Source organism: Mauremys mutica, chromosome 5 (genome assembly GCF_020497125.1).
Source record: "Mauremys mutica isolate MM-2020 ecotype Southern chromosome 5, ASM2049712v1, whole genome shotgun sequence".
NCBI lineage: Eukaryota > Metazoa > Chordata > Testudines > Geoemydidae > Mauremys > Mauremys mutica.
In genome coordinates this window covers 49,316,269-49,341,921 of record NC_059076.1, presented here as the reverse complement: position 1 = coordinate 49,341,921, position 25,653 = coordinate 49,316,269, and the positions used below count along the sequence as shown (strand labels likewise).

At 40.1% G+C, this 25,653-nt stretch overlaps 1 protein-coding gene across 1 annotated transcript; it reads right to left on the bottom strand.

Moving 5' to 3' along the window:
- Nucleotides 1–25,653, bottom strand: LOC123371220 (UPF0462 protein C4orf33 homolog). The gene is made up of 7 exons (XM_045018551.1): nt 25,607–25,653; nt 23,999–24,056; nt 18,076–18,256; nt 13,469–13,529; nt 10,231–10,279; nt 1,868–2,067; nt 1–270 (listed from the first exon to the last, which is right to left on the bottom strand). The coding sequence occupies exons 1-7, from the start codon at nt 25,651–25,653 to the stop codon at nt 183–185; spliced, it is 684 nt and encodes a 227-aa protein (XP_044874486.1). The 3' UTR covers nt 1–182.

Here is a 25,653-nt window from a genome sequence, read left to right as displayed (position 1 = left end):
AATTATTTATTTTAATTGCCACATCAATTTGAAGCCGTGACAGAATACAACTTAGTTCCATCAATTTGAAAACAGACTTTTAAGTAGTTGGAGGGGGGGCTGTTTTTTGCTGGAGTTTGTTTTGTTTTTTAATAACTGTGTTTGTGATTTAAAGAGTTACTTGATTGTAGACACTGATTAAGCTATTTCCACAGGTCTGATGCAGGTTGCTCCCAGTTCTCTCCCATAATCCACTTTAGACTGAACCTTTTGAAATACTCCAGACGATGGCTATAGGTGAGAAACAGGCACACACAAAAAAAAAAGCAACTTGTAAGTAAAAAATAAAAGTTTCAACATCCATTTTAATAACACACTTCAAAATGAATGGTTTGCTGCAAAGGTGAGCTGGAACATTACATTGTAGCAGGGGGGCAAAGACACCATAAGGAACCTTTTTGGCAGGCAAAGATTGTTGAACTTTAGGGAGAGCATGGCTGTGTCCTGCTCTGGGGTCAGGAGAGAGGGTGGAGTAGGAGCTTGTATAAGTAGTTCTATTCCACCTGCGTAATCCCCTGCATAGGGGGAATCCTCACAGGCTGGAGCAAATGACTTTGTGTCTGCTTTGCATCCAAAACAGCTCAAAGCCGCTAGAGCAGAGCTGCAAATCCAGCCCACAATTAAAAAAAACATGACCCATCTGGGACAAATACACCAATGGAGACTTCAAAGGGACTTCTTATGCTTAAAATCAAGCACCTGCTTAGGTGCTTTGCTCAACCAGGGCTTTGTAAATTAGTACTGGGACCCTGAATTGGATCCATTAATGAATGGGGAAAAACTAGTGGAATATGCTCTTGTAGAGCAGCGATGACTCACCGATGTGGTGGCTCCTGCTGGTCATCCTGGGAATTAGCTCAATTCCAGCTCAGAGCGCCCTCTGCTGACCAGTGTCTCGCCTGCCTCAGGCCCCGTGTCCCTCCTGGACCCCGGTGCCCCTTTACCTTGGGGTTCTGCCCCTGCAGTACCCCCAAACTCTGGGTCTCCCCTCCCAGGGAACCCCCAACCTTCTAAACCCACCTTGCCTCAGTGGCTACTGCCAGTCATCATTTGGCCCCCTTGCCCTGGGGCAGACTGCAGTCTGTAATGGCCACTCATCACTGGCAAGGAGGTAGGACCAGCTGCCTCTGCCTATTCCCAGGCTGCACCTCTGTAGCCCCAGTACCTTTGTAGGCCTTCACCAAGGCCTGCAGCCTGGGGGGTTACCAGGCTGGAGCTCCCTTGCGCTATTCCCTAGCACTGCTCCAGTCCAGGTACCTTGCTCTCCAGCAGCTAGGCCCTCTCCTGCAGGGCTGGAGAAAGACTCCTCTCAGCTCCTGGCCCATAGCCCTCTTATCAGGGCCAGCTGGGACCTAATTGAGCTGAACACACCTGTGGCTGCTTCCCCAATCAGCCTAGCTTGGCTGCTTGTAACCCCTGCCTATCAGAGTGGGGCAGCCACCCCACTACAGCTCTCTACAGCTTGTTTGCATGTCACAGTATATTTCCTCTAGTATATACATTTCTCATAATTGTGAATGAAAAATACTTTTAAACAGGAAATTCTGTATTCTCATTAGCTGAAATGTATTATTTCAGACTACAGTCTGCCTCTGCTCTAGGAGTTTCATCTAAACCCTATTAAAGTAAATGAAAGGACTTCCACTTCCAGACTTCAATGGGCTTTGGATCAAGACTCAAAAGGCAGTTTCATAATTTTTATCAGTGTCACGCTGAAAGTATTTCACCACATTACACTGCAGTAGGAAGGATTTCCCATATTTGCTGTATTAGTAGTCACAGACAAAAGAGAAAACAAGCATAAATAGGATACTGGTTTTGTACTCACAAATTAGGCCCCTGTCCCTGTTCAATATCCTCTCTAGGTATTGGATACAGTGCCTCATATGTTCTTCCAATCCCAGACCCATGGATGGCATATGAATTCATCTTGTCAACACCAGGTGGGAAATACCTCCAAGGAATAAGTGCTGTGCCATTCCATTTGTTCCAGTTTATGTCTGCTTTAAATATCAAGTCAAGTCCTTTCTTTACACAGGATTTAAAAACAAAAATCAAAATGTCATCCTTGTTATTTAAACAAAAAATTAATATCACTAAATATGTTGAACTAAGGCACCTTCAGACAAACATGAGTGTGTTTTTTAATGATCTAGATAAGGAATATTTATACATGACATTAGAATTAACAATCTGTTAGCCACACTATCAGAGGCTCGTTCACCTGCACATCTAGCAATGTGATATATGCCATCATGTGCCAACAATGCCTCTCTCCCATGTCTCTCTGGACAGTCTCTACACAAAAGAATAAATGGACACAAATCAGATGTCAAGAATTATAACATTCAAAAACCAGTCGGAGAACACTTCAACCTCCCTGGTCACTCGATTACAGACCTCAAAGTCGCAATACTCCAACAAAAAAACGTCAAAAACAGACTCCAATGAGAAACTGCAGAATTGGAATTAATTTGCAAACTGGACACCATTAAATTAGGCTTGAATAAAGACTGGGAGTGGATGGGTCATTACACAAAGTAAAACCTATTTCCCCACGCTAATTTTTCCCCTACTGTTACTCACACCTTGTCAACTGTTGAAAATAGGCGATCCTTATTATCACTACAAAAGTTTTTTTTCTCCTGCTGATAATAGCCCACCTTAACTGATTACTCTTGTTATAGTTAGTATGGTAACACCCACTGTTTCATGTCCTCTGTGTATATATATATCTTCCTACTGTATTTTCCACTGCATTCATCCGATGAAGTGGGTTTTAGCCCACAAAAACTTATGCTCAAATAAATTTTTTGGTCTCTAAGGTGCCGCAAGTACTCCTTGTTCTTTGAATTTGTTAGTGTTTCCATTAAAATATCAATTACTATTTCATAATTGTTTATCCATAATATATGGATTGTTTATCTCCTAGTAATGAATTTGACATGTAAATTTAGAATAATGAAAACAACTGAAGATATGTTCACGCAGCAAACAATGTAATTACATATGGAACAGAATTCTTGGGTATTACTTTTACAAGTAGATACAAGTATAGGTGTAATACAAAACACAACAATTTCTGTCACAGAAATGGACATTGATTAGTTGGTGTCATTTTAATTGACTACCTATTTTCTTTCTCCAGACTGTAATGTTAATAATGCACTTCAGAAGGAATGTAATGCTTTTGATAAGGGGATCAGATTCTGCTAATCTAATCCTCAATAATCAATCCCTGCAGGACCGTACAGCTTCATTTCTTGAAGGATGCAGACAAATGAAAAAGTGTATTCATATTTTAATATTGAGGCAGAATCCCTTGTTGAGTAAAGCTGTCCATGTGCTATCAAAATATTTCCAGGGTCCCAGATGTACTGTCTCACCTGGATTACACGGCTGCATAGTTCTAATGGAATAGTGTTGCCATGGTCTCTTCCACTGTGTTTTCCCAGGACCCCAGGGTCTCACTTCACTCCACCATGCAAAGGAGGTATATATAAAAACTGATACAGAACTTCTATAGGGTTCTATAAAATATTCTAAGGTAGAGGTTAACAAACATTTTTAGAGGGCGGGTGAACTACATTCTAACACACAAATTGTACCATTTCACCTCCAAATCCCAATTGCTCAGGCCAGTTCCCCTGCTAGTCTCATTCCCATGGACCACTTCCCTCCTATTTGAGATAGCACAAAATGCTTCCCTCACATTTTGATAAATACAGATCTCTGACAACTACAGCAATTGTTTACATGGAAAAGTAACATTAAGAAATAAAGTAATGTATATAGCTATATTTTAATACAATTTGGAAGCTGACAATGAAAAGAAGCCAGCACAATACATCTAGCAAGCATTCCACAAACCACCAGCAAGTGCTCCAGCGACCCAAGTTTGGGGACATCTGTTTTAAAGTGACAACTATTGCGAAACGGGTTCACAAACCCCTTTTCAGTGGGAAACAGATACCGTTTTATCTTTTAATTGTTTTTAATGATACTGTAGGTTTTAAACCTTTTCACTACTTCCCATGACTGTGTCATTGCTAGGTCTTTCAGGTATTACATAGCATACCCTCCAAAGAGTGCAGCCCTTCTCTTCAGAGCATTCAACACTCTTTCTGGAAAAACACTACTCTCAACTTTTCTACTCATCATCTGTACAATGGTCTAATAAAGTGGTAACACATTTGTGCATGCGCGCATGTATTCTTGGATTTACACATTATGTAAGTCACAGACTGTCACCATTCAAAAGAGACAGTAGCTAGCTGCTTGCTAAACTAGGGTTATACTCACTCTTATTATGTAAAGGTACAGAGTGAGGTTAAAGCTAGCTCCCATTCAAATTTGAGCTAAAAATCTTTAAAAGCTAAGGAGAATAGTGACTGTAGTTGCAGTTGGATGAAATTAAAGAAAAAAGAGTTTGTGGAACACGGTATATCTATTGTCTTCCTAATTATTGCTTAAAGATTACAAGTAAGTCTATTAATTACTACTAAAGCAAATTCTCCTTCAACTCGACAGGCAGCCCTACTTCTTTTAGATGTTGAAATCTTCAGTTTAGTTTCTAAAATAACTAGATTTAAAAAATCAGGAGACTCCTTGACTTGAGGATTAATCACTTGAATGGCTTTCAATATTCAACACTGTATGCATCAGAGTTTTACTTATTCTTTTTGAAAGGTTCAATAATTTCTACAGAAAGCTACAAATTTTTGACCACTTTACAGAATACAATAGAAAATTATGTTCTCCTGTAAACTTATATGGGATATTTCAAGAGCCTATAGAAAGGATGTCATTCTCTTTTGAATTCTGTAGGTTTTTAGTGTAATTTCTATATATTCCTATTAACCCTATCATTGGCTGCCCTGATTTTTTCTGGTGAGTGTAGCAGCAATCAGAGGTACTGTTGAAAAATTACTCTAACCTCCATGTACAGTTTGAACACCCATAGCCATGTAGCCATAAGGATGGCTGTACCGTGTCAGACCAAAGGTCCATCTAGCCCAGTATCCTGTCTTCCGACAGTAGCCAATGACCGGTGCCCCAGAGGGAATGAACAGAGCAGGTAATCAAGTGATTCATCCCCTGTTGCCCATTCCCAGCTTCTGGCAAACCTTTTCACTACTTCCCATGGCTGTGCCATTGCTAGGTCTTTCGGGTATTACACCTTCCCCTACACCTTGCCTCTGAGCCATGTCCACAACACAAGAATAATAGAATTTGGTGGACAGAAAGCCTATAAATTGGCAGTCATAGTGTAGAATCTGGTTTAGCTGCTAAAGGAGTAGAGAACTATCACATTCTTGGCAAAATAAAGACCCATTGGGAAGTAACTGCAGGAAAAACCTTGAAGCGCATACAGAGGGGTGGGTGGCAAAGAGGGCTGCTGAGAAATTAAGTCAGCCATACCCTTAACTATAAATTGTGTGACCATGTAATAAAAGATGCTAATATAATGTACATATGTGAAAAATGTTGCTCTGAAATTTGTTGTTCTTTGTATGTGTAATATTCTCTGCTTAACACTGCCTTAAAAATAGGTTTGTTGGGAGTATTTGTCATTTACACTGAAGTACACTAGGCTCTATGAGAATTTGTTTTCTCGCTTTTGTGCGAATCTTACCATTTGTGGGTATTACTCATTGGCAATTGAGAAATCTATTGTTATGACTGATATAGTGGAACTAGCCATCCTTATTCATGTGGTCACTGACTCAGATGCAGAGAGAATGAATCCCTTCATTGATTCCTTAAAAGAACACAATAACAAAAGGTCAAGATATTTTGATGCGCTGAAGTAATTTATGTCAGTAAAACAGATTTTTCAGAAGATATTATCCTCAATTACAACTGACTGAGCCGAGTCAATGAAAACAAAAAATATACTGAACTGTGTTGAAAAATAATCATAACTCTTTATACTTCCACTGCATCATTTCCTGGTATGCCTGCACTGCACAGAAATTGAACTATGATTCCATGATTATAGTGGATTTTAAATCAACCTGACATTGGTATTTGAAAAAGAAATATGTTTCAAGTTTGCTACTATGCAGTCCAGATTTCTATACATGTCATTGTATATTGCAAACTAATGGACTGTAGAGAATGCAATACTATTCTTTTGTTTATTGGACTAGTCTTTACAGATCAGGAAATTAAGTCAAATTATGTTCTGTCTTTGGGTGTTCATCTTGTACTTTAAGATGAAGTGACGTGAGGAAGAATAAATAGGCCATAATCTGATTAGTCTTGCACTGATGTAACTCCCTTGACTTCAGTGGAGATACTTCTGATATATGCCATTGTATCTAAGAGGAATCTCAAGCCCAGTGTCTTTTCCTCTTCAAAACAAACAGAACCACCTGTTCCTAAAATCAAAAATAATTTGTGTCTCACTACTGGGAAAAGACTAGTATTGTAAACAGGAGACTATAAACATAGCAATATGCTGTTAAATTTAATTTTTCAAAACATGAAAAAGTAATTTCTTTATTCCACCCCCCCCCCCCACACACACACTTTTAAATGTTCATAAGTAAAGGAACACTATCAAATTGAACATTAGTTAAATGTAGTTTCACATACAACATCCATCTGAGGCCTACCGTCAGTGTTTATGGTTTTAAAATTCACACCCTTGGTTTTGAAATTTCTCTCTCCCCTGTTACCCTGTGAAAGACCCAAACATAACTGGATGATCTGATGAACTATCTGACTCTACGGGGGAAGCAATGAAACTGATTAAACAGGTCAATTATGTACTAAATAAACAATACGATAGAACAAAAAGAAAAACAGTCTCTCTCCCTCTCTTTAGCCTCAGTTATAGTAATCTTAGGTGTTAGAATACCTGTAACAGGTCTGTAACAACATAAGTGTGATTTTTATGTTGATAGAGTCCCTTTTTACAATAGCAATCTCTGGGTCGGCCATTTCCTGGAAGTGAAACACCAGTTGCAGGAGACAAGGGGCAACATGAATGTTAAGGCCCCTCACTCAGCCATCATTGCTTAAATATTAGCAATATTTCATCCCCCAGGGGAAAGTTCTGGAAGTTTTGCCATTTATTTCAACAAGAGTAGGACTGGGACTTTAACTACAAGAACGCTTTTTAAAATTGCACTTTACTCACCTTAAAAATCCTTCGTCAATACAGGAGGTGAACATTTTCTGATGAATTCTCACGAAGGTACAGAGCTTCGTGCTAAATCAAACATCATTACTACAGTGTACGGACCTTACAAAATCCATCTGCCAAAGATTTCATGCAAGACAGAAATCCTGTTCAACTCAACAGAAGCCTGAAGTGCAGTGTTCAGTTAACTGACACTGTGAGCCAACAGTAAAAGTATCTGTGCAATCTATACAAGGATTTCAAGGGATATTAGACTGCTCAGTATTTAAATATTAATAAAAATAAATAAAAGGTCTAAAGTGGCATCAGTCACTTACATGGTGTAACCAAAATTTTGTGTAAAAATGTGTCTAGTGGTGAATTTATTTTATTATTAAATTTGATGGTTACATCCATGGAACCAATTTACAACTGATTAGCAGGCATACATGTATTACCCAAATAAACTGTACTATTCCTATAATCTATGTTACAGGAATAACAAATGATAAAGTGAAATTTATTGTCCCTGATTATGACCAAGAAAAAAAACAATGAAAGGGGAAAAGGATAAAGAGAGCAATGATTGCAATTTGCAAACCTGTCGGTAAAAAAAAAAAGTGGAAATCCATTAATTTTTAAAAGATATTACAGAAATTGTTTTACCATGATTATTCTCAATTTATTTTTAAAATCATTTTTAAAAACAAATAACCTGTATTTAATCTCGAAGCTAGTATTCCTCAGCCAGAGACCTACCATGAAGTGAAATAGTTGGCAAAGTGAGCAACAAGAATAAAATGAACACCATTTTGTGTCTTCCTAGGACTCATATTGATTTGATTATTTCAGCCAAAGGTTATTGGTGTATTCCAGGAGTGGGTGGGCAAGGTTCTGTGGCCTGAAACGTGCAACAGGTCAGACTAGATGATCATGATCATCCCTTCTGGCCTTAAAGTCTGAGATTGGACATTTATATGGATAAGAAGAAAATCTAGTTATAATAGTCAACGCTAACAAAGCATATTGGAAGAAAGATAAAACGTCATGGGTCGGGGTGTAAGACAATCTTAAACTGTTAGGGGTTAAGAGGAGGCCTTTATGGAAAGCAGATTACTCAATATTTGCTTACTGTGCAGTTCATATGCCTTCCTCTGAAACATTTGGTACTGGCCACTGTCACGGACAGGATACTAGACTAGATGGACTATTGGTCAGAACGAGTATAGCAGCTCCTGTTTTCCTACTTTCTTAACACTAGAGAAGGTTACACTTTAATATTTCTAATGTTAAAAACAGCATGAAAAATATTAAAAATAAAGCAACACTTCTAGGTCTTCTCTATACATCATAAAGATTTTTTAAAAGGAACAAACTCAATTTCTCTTTTCTTTTTGGGATCACCTTTACAGATTTTTCCACTGCAAACATTTAGAGGAAAACCATCAATATTCAGGGGTAGACAGTAATTTTACAATCTGCCCTTAATAATCTGCCCCAGGAATATTTCAGTTCTTTTCCTTGCTTCCCTCTTGCTCTAGCAGAGAAGTAAACTGCACCATATGCCTTTTTCTGGAGCAGCTCACTTTCCCGTGTGCCATCTCAGCTTTGCCAGCCAACACATTGAGGGGGCAGAACCAAGACTCTGCCCATTCCCAGACCCTGCTAACCAATTCTCCACTCCCCTGCACAGGAAGAGGAATAGCATCTTGGTGGTAGTTGCTCTCTCCTTCAAACTATGAGCAGCAAGCACAGGTGAATCAAGGGTTTTCGTAGGCCCATTTGTTCCCTTGTGTGAATGCACAGATAGGGTCATGATCTGGACCTCACTTTTTCACACAGTTGCAAACAGGTAAATTATGTAAATCTTCACTCATGTGTGCCTATTTCTGCAAGAACAACGTAGGCACCTAGTTTTGAGCATTTAGTTCATAATATTTTATGTTCTATGCCAGAGGTTTCCAATCTGTAGTCTACAGAACACTTACTGTTAGTCTGTGGAAAGCTGGCTGGTCACTTGCTGTTGGATCTCCTGCTTGTTTCCAAATACTATAGTGCATTGGAGACAACTAAAAATGCATTAAATACTTCTCTAACAATACTTGCTATGTAGATAATAGCTGTAGTTTAAAGATTATGAATTGGAAAGGCAGGGAGTGAAGGTAGTCCACAAAACACATTCACTAATAATTAAGGCTATGATTTAGTCACAGAGGTCATGGCAGTCATGGATTTCATGACTTTACTGGATTTCCGTGACTTCGACAGCTTCAGCTGTCCGCAGCTGAAGCCAGGGCTGGAGCCGGGGCTATGCTCCCCACATAACCCCGCCATGCGAACTGCAGCCGGGGCTGTGTGCTCCTGCCCCGCGATGGGGGCAGCTCCTGCCCCAACACTTGCAATAGGGTCACAGCCAGGGCCATGTGGCACAGGTCACAGTCAGGGCTGTGCACCTCTGCCACACAGTTTGTACAGTTATTTTTAGTAAAAGTCAGGGACAGGTCATGGGCGCCGTGAATTTGTGTTGTTGCCTGTGACCTGTCCATGACTTTTACTAAAAATAATCATGACAAAAATCTTAGCCTTACTAATTAAATATGGTCCATCCGGGGAAATAGTTTGAGAATCTTTGTTCTAAGCTATAAAAACAGCCTGCATAGGGAACACAAACTAATTCTTGCTCTGTAAGGTGCTGAGTCCCTTCTGTGAGACACATCATTGAGAGCTGAGGAGAGATGGCACCATGCAGGAGGTACCTTGCAGAATCAAGCCCTAAAATCCCTGTCCCTGGAACTTTTTTGACATCGAGATCAGAGCACAAATACAGTAATAAATAAAAGACCCTCGTTCATTTGTGCTCCTTAAGACACAAAGATTAAAAAATAATAATATTGCCAAGTGGAAAAACAGCAAAATTAGTGCTGAAAGAAATCTTATTTTCTGAAGAGATATTACAAGCAACTGAGTATAAGGGAAAACACTATAACAAGTACAACCAAAAAAAAAAAAGCTGTTTTTGGTTTACATTTTATCATAAAATGTTTCTGTGGAACATTACTCACTTCAAAACAGTTTCCTCCAGAGAGCAATAATACAAGATGTTGTCCATGCCTAGCCAAAGACAAACATGAGGGAAAAAAAAGAGAATTTCAATTATAATGTCAAAACAAATTCCATAACTAGCTCAGAGTCCTCCGTTGTAAAATATTGAAGAATTTAATTTAACATCTAATCTCATCTTCAACTAATCAGAAGCTTGTTCCCTGAAGACTCCAGTCAAGTTGACTGATCTATCCTAATTCCCACTGGTAATGGAAGTGACAAGCATATGCATTCACACACTTTAAAGGCAGTGGTCTATTTTATCCCCATTATAATAGATTACAACAGTGATCAGTTCAAATTAAAATGGTACCCAAATTTAAGTTATGTCTAGACACAGAGAATAAATCAAAACTTCATCATCTAACTTTTTTGCTACATCAAAAGTTAATTACTACATAGGAAAATCAATTTAAAGACCAGCTGCTTGGATTCATTTTAATAATGTTCATCACATTGTACATAATCTGTGATGAATTCTATAAACAAGTGCCCCAAAGATAGTGAGATTTCAGCATCCTACCAGCCCACGATCAGTGTAACATCTTATTTCACATAAAGAGAGAGATATCTTTATCATTTATGTCAGTGTTAAATAAATAACTTCCATTTACTCATACCTTTGTTTACAAACTCAGTAAACAAACTCCCCCTTCTCCATAAACATGAAGAAGGTATGATTGCTTGATCTTTCAATAATTATATATATTTTAATTAATATGTTTTAGTTAGTTGCTTAGAGACCCACAGTTAATAATACAGCTTGATCCAGATGTGCTGACAACTTGCAGCATATTATATGCTTTTTAAAATGCTGTGCCTCTATGGATGTGATATAATATTTGCAGTATTTCATTTACAATAATGGGCTCTGAACCTGGGAGACATTAAGCACCCTCAATTCACCCGAGAGAACCCCCATGAAATTTGAGGTTGCTTGGCAACCTGCAGAAGGTACTCAGCAACTCATAGAATCAGGCCCAAAATTTGCAGAATTGCGATTGATTTTTTAAAATATATACATTATTAAAATAAGCAAAATGACATACAAGGCATATTTCTAGCTGGGTACTCTGTTAATTCAAAACTCCGTTGTTATTTCCAAACCTAGGAGTGGAACTTGAAATTTGAGAACTGGACATCTAGAGTAGATTGTTTTCATTAAGGTCCAAATTCTCATACTCCTGCTTACACTGCGTAGTGCCACCAATAGCCCCCTGATTCCAAGGGAAATATTTGTGGACTAAGATACTGCTCATCATGAGTGAGCATCTCACAGTCATGAATTGAAAAATGTATGCTTAAAGATAGATGAAATGTGCATGTGCATACAAATCAAGAATGCTCACTTTTGAACAAAATGGTGAAGAGGCAGCAGCAGTTGGGTTAACCCACCCCACATTAACATTCTTAGCTTTCACCATTTCATCCCCCTGGTTTTTGTCCTACATTTTTAAGAAAGCTTAATGCCAGTGTCTCTTGTGGTTTAAATCTATACGATATCTCAGAACAATTGAAAATTTTAATATAAGACTTTTGGTCAATTGAACCACACAAAAAAATCCAACCCCCCCACAAACACATAGGAACACATGGTCCTTGACCTACTCTTGTTGCTGAAAGTTAACTAGGTCTGTAAGCAGTGGAGTTGTTAATTTTCTACCAAGAATCTTCATATGTTACAAATAAAGCCAATAAAAATAAATAGATCACCATGATACACAGCATCTTCAGGGTCTAGATGCAATTATGAGCTGCCTAAGTATCTATCTGGTGGTTTCTGATAACATCTCAGTCTCTTGCCTGACTTCTAATATGGTAATCTCTCCATTCCCTATTCATTATTTTAATTTGTAATATGGCATGTGCTACGATACATCACAACCATAATCAGTGCCCCCCCAAGAAACAGCTAGTACTAGATGACTACCATTATTTTTTCTGGTAGTCAACAATTAAATATTGCACATAATCCCTGATTTTTTTTAAATAAACAACCCCACATTTATGACCAGAATTAATTAGTCAGATTACAGCTGGCTGCAAAGCCACGAGCAGTAAGAGTTCTAAATAAACCCGTCAGTAAGTAGTGTATATAAATGCCTAATTTCAAGAGCAGTACGTTTAATAGTTTATATGAATCTTCACATTTTTTAAATTTAAAAAATAAGTGATTATACATTTGCTGTGACTCAGAAGCAGTTTTCCATTCATGGGAAGGAATGCAGGATATGTTCCATTAAGTGCAAATGGAGCAGACAATTTTTCTAATTAATAAATATAATCTTTGAGTGACAAGCCAAGAGCTTTCATAGATGAACTAACATTCTGAGTCTTTATCTCTCAGGTTTATAGGTTATGGGGGCAAGAGAATCCAAAGATCTCTGGGGCCATGGATGAGAAAAATTTGATAAAATAGCTGTCACTAGAACTGGCCGGAAAACAAGGATTCCATTTTGTGAAAAGTTTTGAGGTTTTGACATATGGTTCCATTCTGATGCACAGCAAAACCAAGGCTTATTTTTTGCTGAGACAGAGAGGCCCTAGATTCTCCAAGTGGTTAGAGGCTAGATATGTTCCCTAACCATTGGGCTGTTTTGGGATCTCTCTCTCTCCTCTCTCCCCCATCCTGGACCTGAGAAACTCTCATCATACCAATATGGTCTGAAAAAAGTTCTTGTTTCAATGAATTGGCATTTTCTAAAGATATGCACAGTAAGATATGTGTAAGAGCTGGGACAGCAATGTACTTCAAACAGAATTGTCAAGGAGGGTATAAAACTGGATTCAAGTTTTAACTGTTCAAGCTAGCTTTCCCTACCCACCTGCAAGCCCTGACTGAAGCACCAGGCCTGACTTGTCATCTTATGTTCATCCAGCCGCTGACTGTTCCTCTCCAAGTGCAGCACCTCCATATTCCCCTCACTCACACTCAGGCCTCCAGTTCTCCCTGTCATAAGTTACACCCGTATAGAAACTGTTTCATTAAAAAATAATTAATGCCTGAAACTAATGTCCCCAGGGTCAATGTACAGTATGCAACTTACCAAAATATATATATACACACACACATACATACACACACACACACATATACATACACACCAGCAATACCTCTGAACATAAAGGTTACAAAGTACAAGGATTTAGAGGAGAAACATCAACAATGCATCATCAGTATTACAAATCAAAACTTACGGGCAAAGTTCTACTTCAAGATAGTCTTTAGTCTCACTATTCAGAAAAAAGGATTCAACAACTGTAAAAAAAACAAAACCAAAGAATTCCAAGAATTAAGAAAGTTTGTACTTGAGAAAAGAAAAAAAAAACCCACACCTCTGCATGAATCCAGAATATGCCCTGCAAGCGGAATGCTAAGTATTGACTAGGAGGTCTTAAGTGACCATCCTGGAAATAAGGGGAAGCTGTCAGCATGACAACACCAAGGTGAATACCGTAAGGCTACTGCCTGTGATTATATCTGTGGGATAGTCTCAGTCTTCACAGGTAAGCCACATGTCTTCTAAATTGTTCTTTTATTCATCTTTAAGATGTTTCAGGCATTGCAGAGTTGTGAGGATGGAAAGACTGTCTCAATAACGTGATCATCATATTATGAATATATGAGTGTATTTTTCCCACAGGACAAATACAAATACTGTTTGTGGTGGGATGTCTAGGCATGCATATTGTGTAGTTAAACACTGATATATTTGGAAGGGGACAGATTTGGTATTGAAGGAATAGGGTAGATTGGTCTGCTTTGGCCTTACCCCTGAAGTGATCTGCCACCAAAAGAAGCCTTTAAATAAAGGTTTACCAGGATTCTAAAAGGATTTGGTTTGACTTTTTAGTGACAATTCTGATTGTTCTGAACCAGACTTCCCCTGACTGATAAACACTCTTTTGTTTCTGCATTGCAGCATTGCACTTTGTAATGGGTAAACTATCCAAAATACGAAAGAATGCTACTGTTAGAGCTGGGCAACATTTTTTACAAAAAAGTTTTCTTGAGGAAAAATTGCCTTATTTAAAAATGACATTTTATTTACAAATTGTTGACATCTTCAAAACGTTCCATTTTTTCAAAACTTTTGGGGATATTTTTAATCAACTTTATTATCAAAAATCATCCTCAACTTTTTTTCTTAACTAAAAATGTAATTTATGTTAAACAGAAATGTTTGTAAGATGCAGTTTTCAGTAAATGAAAGTGTTCAATTTCAAATGCAATTTTGATTTAAAAAACCCCAACGCAGCAACATTTACAAAAAAACAAAAAAAACAACAAAGCCCCTTTAAAACTCTCAAAATAGAAGATTTCAAAAAGTTTCTCAAGAAATTGTTTCTTTTCCAATCAGCTTCAGCCAGCATGTGTATATAAGTAATTTTAACTGCAAGCCTTCTTAGACTTCTAGAAAATGAATATTCCAAAACATGTTTTATGTTCATCTGTCATCAAGTTGCTCTTAAATATAACTGTTTATTTTATATGATTAATTTTAGCAATTCTTCTCATACATACAGAGCATGATATTTTAACTCAGAGACTCAATTTATTATCAAACTATTTTTCATATCTTGACACAATTGATCATTTTGAGGCACACCCTACAGTGCACCAGAAAAAGGAGGAGATTGAAATAGTTTCTGTTCCCTTCCAGCCTCGGGTGCAAAAGACATTCCATCTACCAAACAAAAACATTTGAGTGCATCCCTATGATCTGTGAGGCAAAGACAAAAGAAAACTAGGACTCCTAGTGATTTACAGAACTCCAGATTGAAAGCCTGTCAACTTCCTGGAGGAACTTCTGGAGCTACTGTCCAGCATGGTATTGGAATCCCTCAGATTCCTGGTCCTCAGTGACCTTAACCTCCATATAGACAATGAACATGATACAGTAGTACTTGATCTCATAGCCTACATGGAAACCATGGGATTCTCCCAGGTGGGCTTTAGATCCACACATGCAAATAGACATATGTTGGATCCTATCTTCAGCCTAGAAGTGTATATTGGAGACAACAACATACCATTTTCCATATGATCATAACCTCGTCCAGGCAAGATCATAGCCTTCCCTCCTTTCCACTATGATAGTGAGCATCCAAATGCTGATCCACCCCTAAAGATTCCTAAACTCTCTAGGTTTGCAACTCAGCCCAGGAGGCCAAGACGCTGATGAGTTAGTATAACGGAACCATCACTTGATGTTGTACCACTGATGCCTTTGTCTCAAGCCATGCGTTCACCCAACTTGACCAAGAAGATCACCTTGATTCACAGATTAACCACTATAGAAGACGCACATAGGCAGAAAGTTAGAATGCCCATGGTACAAAAAGACACTTTGAATCCACCCACCAGCAGCACAAACAACTCTTACAGGACTACACCACTGCAATAAGGAGGCAAAATAAGCCTTCTACCCCGTGCAATTAATGCAACAGACTGATGCCCAGCAGAACTATTTCATATAGTAAACCAGCTAATCAATCTCGACTGCCTAGCCCAGATATCAGACTCATGCATCAACATTTTTTGAAGAGCTGTCAGTGTACTTCACTGTTAAGATCAATACAAATGCATATGGACTACATATTGGGAAAAACCAGAAAAGAAAATTTCACTTCTGAACAGATTGTAACATCCACTCTGCCACTCCTGACTGAGTTTGGCCCTATCACACATGCTAAAGCTCAATAAGCCCTGAAATATATTAAAGCCACAACCTGTGAAATGGATCAGTGTCCCCCTTGGCTGGTAAAAGCCAGCAAAATGCAACTATGCCCAGTACTAATGGAAATAGTCATTGCCTTCTTCAGAGATACTTAAGCCATCACTTGACCCTGAAAACCTCTCAGCTAACAACCCATTTTCAACCTCCCATTCCTAGACAAAATAACTGAGAAAGTAGTAATCAAATCCAACAATGCTACATAAGCCAACACCTTGGATGACTCACAAGCCAGTTTCAGATAACGGCACAGACAGCTATGGTAACACTAAGAGATGGCATTCCTATGGCCACGACCATAGGCAACATTTCTAGGCTAGTACTGCTGTACCTCTCTGCAGCTTTTGACAAACTGGACCATGAGGTACTGCTAACACTCTTACATAATACAGCAGGAGTAGATAGCCCAGCACTACAGTGGTTCCAATTGTACCTCTCCAGAAGAGCTCAGAGTATGGTGATGGTTCACCCTCTCTGAAGGCCCTCACCTGTTTGGTCCTACAGGGATCCATACTATCCCTGCTTCTTTTTAATACCTACCTGGGAGATAGTGAAAGGTCATGGGTTCAGCTGTCAACAGTATGCTGATATACCTCATCCTCAACTGATGCAGCCAACACCACTACTAAAATATAGAACACCTACAAGAAATCAGCTCTTGGAATAAGAGCAGCTGTGCAAGTTGAAGCCACATGAGACCAAGTGGTGCTCAATGGAAAGGCAAAATGCTATATAGCAGACGATCTCAAACTTTAGCAACCTGACAACTCCCATTTTGATTTAAAATTGTTTGGGGACCCCCAAATCCTCAGCTCAGGCCCAGGCCCCTCTCCCACTCCACTCTTCATCCAAGACCCAACCCCACCCCGCCCCTCCTCTTCCCTGCCTCTCTCTGCCTCCTCCCTGAGCACCCTGTCCCCGATCCTGCCCCTCCCTCCGAGTGCCTCCTGCATGCCACTGAACAGCTATTCCCTGGTGTGCAGAGGCACTGGGAGGGAGGGGGAGGAGTTGATCAGCAGGACCCAGGGACCCCCCGGAGTACTCTCGCAGACCCCAGTTTGAGAAATGCTGCTATATAGAACTATCGGACACACTGGCCCAGTCTTCCATTGAAAGTATAAAGTCTCCATTCGTCAAAGTGGTGCACAACCTCACTGACTTTTCATTTAAGTTTGGATGACCAGGCAGCATCAGTATTTAAAAATGCCTTTTTTTTAAAAAAACCTGCAGCTTCATTCTTTCCCCCACATATGAACACCTGCCCAAAGTGATCCATACATTCATCACCTGGTAGATGGATTTCTGAAATCCACCTATCTGAAACCAAACTTTAAGACCATGTACAGGCTTCAGCTGGTACAAAATACAGTTGGCTGCTCCTCCAGAATACAGTCCACCATAAGCACACCAGGCCTGTTCTCAAATCCCTCTACTGGATCCCAGTCAGCTTCAGTTGCTAGTTTAAAGCTTTAGTCCTAATCTTCAAAGCAATTAATGCACCAAGTCCCAGCTTCCCAAATTTCCGTTTATGAACCATCGTAACAACTGTGATCTTCTGGGACAATGCAGATCACAAAGCTCAAGACAAAATAAGTGAGAGCTGGGGACAAAGCATTCTCAGCTGAACAGATCCAACTATGGAACAAGCTTTCAGAGGTCTAAAGTCACCCAATACAATTTTCAGATAAATGTACTTGCGAGGGGGTCAAATCCTGGGAGTGGGGCAGGAGTAGGAAGGTATAAATACTCTTCAAGCGCCACTCAAGGTAAACTTTGTTCACTTGAGACAACAAAATAAGACACATTCAATTTTGCAGAACTTCATAATATTATCATCCCTCTCCTTTCTTACATGATTTGATCACCAGTGAGCTAAGAAGAATGTTGACATTTAAATTACCATTAGAGTCAACACTACTTTGAGTTAATGGGAGAAATTCTCTCAGAGCTATTTCAGGCTGTTTGCAGTCACAGGCAGACATTACTACATAGGTATTAGTGTTTTTCCACATTCTGAAATCTATCTCCATAACCGTGTGTGTTTGTGTGTGTGTATATATTTCTCACCTTCGTAATCCCAGAGTCCATCGAAAGGCTTTCCTGGCTCACCTGATGGGGCAGAAGGGTCATCAAAGAACAGAGAATTCACTTCCATTATTAATCCTTGGTCACCTGCCTTAAATCTGATGATCACTGGCTCATGCATCACCTTTATGCTGTCCCAGGTATTTGTAATCTTGTATTCCAGCTACAGAAGATTACAGAAAAGAAAAACGAAATAATGTAAAATGGATAAATGCTGGGTACCATCATGTGTGCCTTAATGTCTTAATAGCAAAAGCAGTATAAAGTTACCATTTATTTTGATGGATTCTGAATGTATGGGATCCTTTAAAGGGGGGGAAAAGACTGAGGAGTCATCAGGTCTGCCCAGGATATAGAAGCAATTAAAAAGTCAAATGAGATGATTGGATGCATTAAAAAGGCATAAAAATGATGATGATGCTAGGCTGAACAATGATCCCTCTTTTGGAGTATTATGTATCATTTGGCTGTCTGAGCTGATGTGCCAATGCAACAGCACCCTCTTTGGCCAGAAAGAGCATTGCACCAGAGGTCACTTGATTTGGCAGGGCAGTGAGTCAGCTCCTCTTGCCTGCATCTCTGTGGTAGCCCCATACTCGGCTTGGAGGTTGTTAACCTACACATCCCAATGGGACTGAGGCTTTCTCCTTATACTTGGCATGGTCAGCTGATCCGAGTGCTCAAGGCAGGGGCGGCTCTAGGAATTCCGCCGCCCCAAGCAGGGCGGCACGCCGCGGGCACGCTCTGGCGGTCGCCGGTCCCGCGTATCCGGGGGACCTCCTGCAGACGTGCCTGCGGAGGGTCCGCTGGTCCTGCAGCTCTGGTGGACCTCCCGCAGGCACGCCTGCAGATGCTCCACCGAAGCCGCAGGACCAGCGGACCCTCCGCAGGCATTTCTGCGGGAGGTCCACCAGAGCTGCGGGACCAGCGGACCCTCTGCAGTCATGCCTGCGGGAGGTCCGCCGGAGCCGCCTGCCGCCCTCCCGGCAAAATGCTGCCCCAAGCGCACGCTTGGCGCGCTGGGGTCTGAAGCCAGCCCTGGCTCAAGGGTCTGGAAATTCTTTGCATTTTCTAGTCTCTCAGAGAACCCAGACCTGCCCACTCCACTGGGTTCCAGCTCAGAACCCTAAAACCAGACAGACAGAATTAGGCCTCAACAACTCCTCCTGGTGTGCCCTGAACTACTTCCTACCTCGCATCATTTCTATTGGCTTTTCCAGCCTGTAGATCCGGTCATCCCTTGTCCAGGTGCTCTCTCTGCACAGCTTCTCAGCACCTTGCTGGAACGAATTTCTTTCTCCAGCTTGCTTGCTCCCCTGGCAGCCACTCCAAAACCCTACTTCCCAGCTCTTATTTTCCCAGCTGCTGTAAGGCTGCCAATCACCACTGAGAAGCAGTACAGTACAGACCCATTTACGCGTGGATGTTGGGAGTCAAGCCGTCATGACCACGTGTTAATGGACCGTGGGTTAAGAGGGCCATGCTGAAAAAAAGGGTCTATGATTCACTTAGAAAAAAACGCCGTTATTTTCTGCTCTTTCTGGCTCGCATTTTTTTTTCTCTCTTATGAAGTCTGTCATTCACTGCAGATGAATGATTTCAATATTTTCCACATTTTGCTCCTCCACAATGACTAAGCATGTGTGATACATCTTTACCAATATCGGTAAAGACGTACAACACGTTTCTGCTCTGCACTTCCTGTCAATTTCTATGTCAGTGAGTTCTGACACTTGCGAGTTACAGTGCAATAAAGGAGCCCTGGGCGCACTAGCTCACTACCCGTCCACACTGGCAAGGCACGTACAGTGCTCTTACTCTGTGGCTACAGCGCTGCTGGTACTCCACCTCAGTGAATAGAATAATGTTTGCTGCACCCCCACTGGAGCACCGTGGCACCAGTGCGAACAAGGTATTGCATTACTGTGCTCTGATTGACCACTGGAAACGTCCCATAATCTCCTTAAGTCAAGTAGTCACTCTTGTCATTGTTTTGAACTCACTGTAGGAATGCTGTAGGAATGCAGATATGCCCTTTTAAAGCTCTGTTTCTGACAGCTGGCTGCTTATCTGCTCCGGGACAAACGAACCATTACTGAGGAATGCTGCTTGCTTTGAATGAGTGAGAGAGAGGCGGGGGGGAGGTGAGGTCTGCTGCTGTCTGAATTTACAAGACAGCATGCTGATATGCTCTCAGCCCCTCAAACACACACTCTCTCCCCCTCCACATACAACACACTCCACCCCACCCCACCCCCCACATTTGAAAAGCACGTTGCAGCCGCTTGCATGCTGGGATAGCTATCACAATGCACTGCTCTTTGTGGCATTGCAACAGCTGCTAATGTGGCCATGTCAGTGCGCTTCCAGCTGAGAGTATAAACATTCGGCAGCGTTTTCCCTGCTGTGGTCTCTGAAGGCTGGTTTAACTCCCAATGCTCTACAACTGCAAGTGTAGCCATGCCCTTAGTGAGCAAATCTGTAGCGCTACATAGCAAGTTCCTGTACTGCATGTCAACAAGTCTCGTGTGTTAAATAGGTAGCACTGGGAGGCATGGCGCTACCATGTGTTAAGCGGATTCGCACATAAATGGGTCTATACTGTACCTGCATTAGTCTCTTGGTTGCCAGGTCACCATGTGATATATATACACCCCACGACAGGCCTCCTCAGGCAAGAACATATATAGTAGAGAGTGAAATGATCCACAAGGGACAACAAAGGAGGTACAGGTCTAATATGATTTACAGATTATTACATTTAAAGAAAAACTATATTAAAAGAATGTTACGGTTGCAAAGTCAAGCACTCAAAATTTAGCCTAATTTTGGCAATTAATCTTTGATTATCAGCAGGTAAGTATGCCCAGTGGTCTGTGATGGGATGCTAGATGGGATGGGATCTGAGTTACTACAGAGAATTCTTTCCTGGGTGCTGGCTGGTGAGTCTTGCCCACATGCTCAGGGTTTAACTGATCGCCATATTTGGGGTCGGGAAGGAATTTTCCTCCAGGGCAGATTGGCAGAGGCCCTGGAGGTTTTTCGCCTTCCTGTGCAGCATAGGACACAGGTCACTTTCTGGAGGATTCTCTGCAGCTTGAGGTCTTCAAACCGCAATTTGGGGACTTCGATAACTCACACATAGGTTAGGGGTTTGTTATAGAAGTGAATGGGTGGGATTCTGTGGCCTGCATTGTGCAGGAGGTCAGACTAGATGATCATAATGGTCCCTTCTGACCTTAAAGTCTATGAGTCTATAACCACGTACAGTACACTCTCGCTATAATGAACCCCTCAGGACCCACGCTCTTTGTTCATTATAGCCAGGAGTTCGTTATAGCAAAAGAGACCCATGGGGGGGACAACAGGTCCTCCAGCTCCGGGGCAGCTAGCTCCTCCAGCTCTCAGCCTCCGCTGCAGCCCCAGGGCTGGAGGAGCTGTCAACTCCCACTGCAGCAGCTGGGCTCGAGGTGGGATCCAGGGGCTGGGTTTGTTATAGCCCAAGGTTCCTTATTGTGAAGGGCATTATAGTGAGGGTGAACTGTACTATTTTTTTCACAGGGCCCCTACCTTATTAAGAGCAGAGGATGGACAGTGTTTGGTGACTGAATCAGGGCTGTGTAATGAATGAAGCTGTTGTCTGTAGACACCATACCTCACTTGTTGCAGAAGTTGGAAGGTGTGTACTGAACAAAGTGAGAAATTGCAGGAGAAGAAACATTGGTTTCATGGTTAAGACAGCTGAATGCTGCCCTGGGGACCTGAATTCTCTCCCAGCCTCTGCCACAGAGTTCCTACATCATGCTGGGCAAGTCACTTAAACCAAGCTCAGTACAAGGGGAATCTTCAGAGAATTCATTTGCCAAACTCTAAAGTCTCTACTGATCATGTGCAAACTGAAATTTTCAGAGGCAAAAGGCACAGCCCTGAAAACAAGGTGAACCCCTACCAAATCTCAAGTCCCTGCTCCAAAGCATGGAACCATCATAGCTTCTCAACTAAACAGTTGCAAGAATATTTTTAATATGAGCAAAGCAATGCATTTGTCCTTAACCTTATTCTGAGAAACATATTAACTATTTTTACTAAAAAATTTCAAAAATTCATTTGGAAGCAGACACCTGACATGGAATATTTCAGCCCAATCTATTAAAGTTTGGGAAAGTTATAAATAATTAAAAACAGGGTCTGATAATTGAAAATATTTGGCAACCTTAACGTTAGGTGTCACTACCTAAACTGCCTATAATAAAATATTATAGAACAAGAAAATACTACTTAGCACAGCATATAGTCAACCTATGGAATTCACAGCTGCAGGATACTGTAACTAAAATTAAAAAGAATGAATAATTTTATGACAGCTATTACTCATGTCAAAGTGCAAGCTAATTGCCTGCAGCAGGGATCAGGAAGAAATCCTTCCATGCACAATTGGTGAGGTGAACCAGCAGATTTGGGAAATGTTAGAGGCAGGATATTAGACTAGATGGAGTAATGATATAAATCCACATGGGCAAATTCTACATTCCTATGAATATTCATCGTAAAATACCTTTAAATTGTTTGTCTCTTGTGGAATACACAACATGCTCAAATGTACTGTACGTGTATTACTATAGTTACTAAAAATCCTGAATATATCATTTTGAAATGATTATGCCTAATGCAACCATACACATTGCCTACTGGAGCTTCATATTATCACCGTCCTGTTCACTACATCAGCTGCAGTTAGACTTGCTTTTAACCAGAGGAAAAACAAGTCATGAAATGCACAGAAGTTTACTAGTACAAGCCTGGGTTACTAGAACCGTGAATTCTCCTGATGATATTATTAAAGATGTCATGATGCCAGCATACAAGCAAGTGAACACAAAGGGTCTGGCTGTGGTATAAGTAAGTGCTAACCAACATAATTAAGGGTTAAATCAGGAGTAAAGCAGCTTCCAGTACTTTTGGTGAAGCATCTCTCAAGTACACAGGAAAATAAAATTGCTTACTGAAAAGGAAAGGAGAAATACAGTGCAATTATCAAGCTTCAATAATGTTATTACAAATATATTGTAATTAAGCACAGTGTGGTACACTTTAGAAATGGAGTTGACATGAGGAAGATTAAATTACTATTTTTAAAATTGTACATAAAGCATATTGAAAATTGTGTTGTGCATACTTCAGAAACATTTAGCTTGTCTCAAAGTGAAACTATACCAAGGGTGAGATTCTGTGCAATGTCTTTCAGAGACACAAAACAGAACTTCTAACAATATTAAATAACAGAAAAATAAATAATAAAAAGCTCTATGCTTTATTGCTTCTTTGAAGTTGCCAAAAGATGGCCTCATTATTTGAAAAAGACTTTTTATGCTGCTTGGTTTTGTAAATATTCAGTCCTGATTTTCCATTCCACTGGATAAAAATCTGATTACGGCCAGGTTTCCATACCACAAAGGAGCAGCAAAAGGCATAAACAAAATTTTAGAGTTTGCCTTTTAGGTTATGTCTACACTATGGACCTTACAGTGGTACAGCTGTACTGCTGCAGCTACACCACTAGAAGGTCTCCTGTGTAGCCACTCTATGCCAGTGGGAGAGAGCTCATAATTAAACCACCCCCAATGAGCAACAGTAGCTATGTCCACACTTTTGTCAGTGAAACTTATGTTGGTCCGGGTATATTTTTTACACTCTTCTGGCTGACAAAAGTTTTGCTGACAAAAGTGCTAATGCAGACAAAGCCTAAGAAAAACTACCTCTATTCATCAAAAGTATTTAAGGCATTATAGGCTTTTTGGAAGGCATGCATGAGCTCACATTAAACTTTTGAAGAAGAAGATATTCTTCAAACCATTCTTATGTCACAAACATTTGTATGTTATAACTCTTACAAACTTACACTTACCTCACTCGTTTTACCCTCCAGTGATTTTGTCTGATGATTATTAGCAAAAACATTTCTACTTTAGGGAACACAAAAAAGAAACTGTGAAGATAATGGTATGGTATAATTTAGTAATTCTGTTGATATAACATACAATCACACAACTTAGAAATATAGCAGTCAAAAACAGTTCTGTACAAACACAATTTTTGAGGGATTCCTTATTTTAGAAATAATATAGGGAGTGGAATTAGATGAAGGTAGCTGGGTTGGTAAAGCATCATTATGATAACCTTCTTCTTCCATCTAGTGGCAAGAAGGAGTAAAAAACTAGGTATCTGGGAACACTGTCATAAAACATTTACAAATGCCAACTCCAAAGACTCATTGATGTGACAAAGAGTGGGTGAGTAATGCAGAAAGCCTAAAGTTTATATATGAGTTCATAAGGGTGATAAAAAATAAAGTCAGAAGGAATTAGAAATACACAAGCTAAGACAAGCCAAAGTTCTGTTTTTGCAGGTATATTGTTCATTCAGCTTAATATTTGAATTTTCCAGACTAGTCAGTCTAGATAATTTGACTTTATGAGAACTTGTCACTATCTGATGCTGGATTCTGATTCAGTAAAGATTCTTTATGAAATTTTAATGTAACTGCTTAAGAATCTATTCAGTCCTCAGATGCCACAATGATCGGAGTCATCTAAAGACCAAGACAGATAGTTCGAGGCATCTAGTGCCCTGTAACTGGGTGTTTAAGGGAAATGTAAAAAAGAAAGTGTTATTAAAAATCAATTATTTCCTCTGAATTACCATTCACAGGAGTTTTGCCATGGTGGGAAAACCATGCATATTAGGATTTGGGTGCTATGCAAGGGGAGGAAGTGGGTAAGTAACAGGAATTGTTATATTAAATAAGACCAATGCTACATCTAGTCCCAAACCGTGCTCTTTGTTGGCCTGATGCTTCAGAGGAAGACAAAATTTAAACACTTAAGTGTTAAAGGTGGGCCCAAATCAAAAGTGGAAGTGCACTCAGGGCACATACCTTCCCTTCCCATTTCCAAGTCTGATTCTATCTTATTCCTAAGCCTTAGAAGCAGTGATAGGGAGCTGCTTAGTCCTCATTAAACTTTGTATAGTGAGGCTGTCATTTCTTTACAGATATTTCCTCCTCCCTGATGCAATAACTCGTCTGAAGCTGAGAGTATATTATTGGCTCTCCAGAAGCCACATACTTGTCCTCCTGTGTGTGGGGAACAGCTTCTGCATTACACAATATGCATCCATTAGTTCCATTTAAATCTATTTAATTTTTAGATTTACTTTATAATAAAAACAGTAACAGCAATTAAAACCACCTCGTAGATAAAAATTAAATGAGCCATTTTTCCAATTGTAATTAGAAACAGTAGGAAGGTGTCTGATACCTGCTTAGGAGGAAGTGATGGGCAGGACCAGCTACACTTGCCGCAATAACAGCTAAAATACACAAAGCCTTCATTTTTTAAAAGATTAAACAAGAACAAAATTTACCACATTTATACTCTAGCTCCTGCTATCACCACTAAGTAACCGCTGGACATTTCTGATTTCTGCTATTTAAATGGTGATTAATAACGTTTACCGTCCTTGGAAATGTTTTAATAATTGACTACGATTACAGCTTAGCAT

Bases quoted from the DNA above. Each gene is read 5' to 3' on its own strand.
- LOC123371220 (XM_045018551.1), bottom strand. From the start codon at position 25,653: ATGCTAAGCTGTAATCGTAGTCAATTATTAAAACATTTCCAAGGACG. The intron at 18,257-23,998 runs GTAAGTGTAAGT...AATCTTCTGTAG, and splicing joins TGGAGGGTAAAACGAGTGAG to CTGGAATACAAGATTACAAA. The intron at 2,068-10,230 runs GTGAGTAATGTT...TCCTGTGTAAAG, and splicing joins CTGGAGGAAACTGTTTTGAA to AAAGGACTTGACTTGATATT.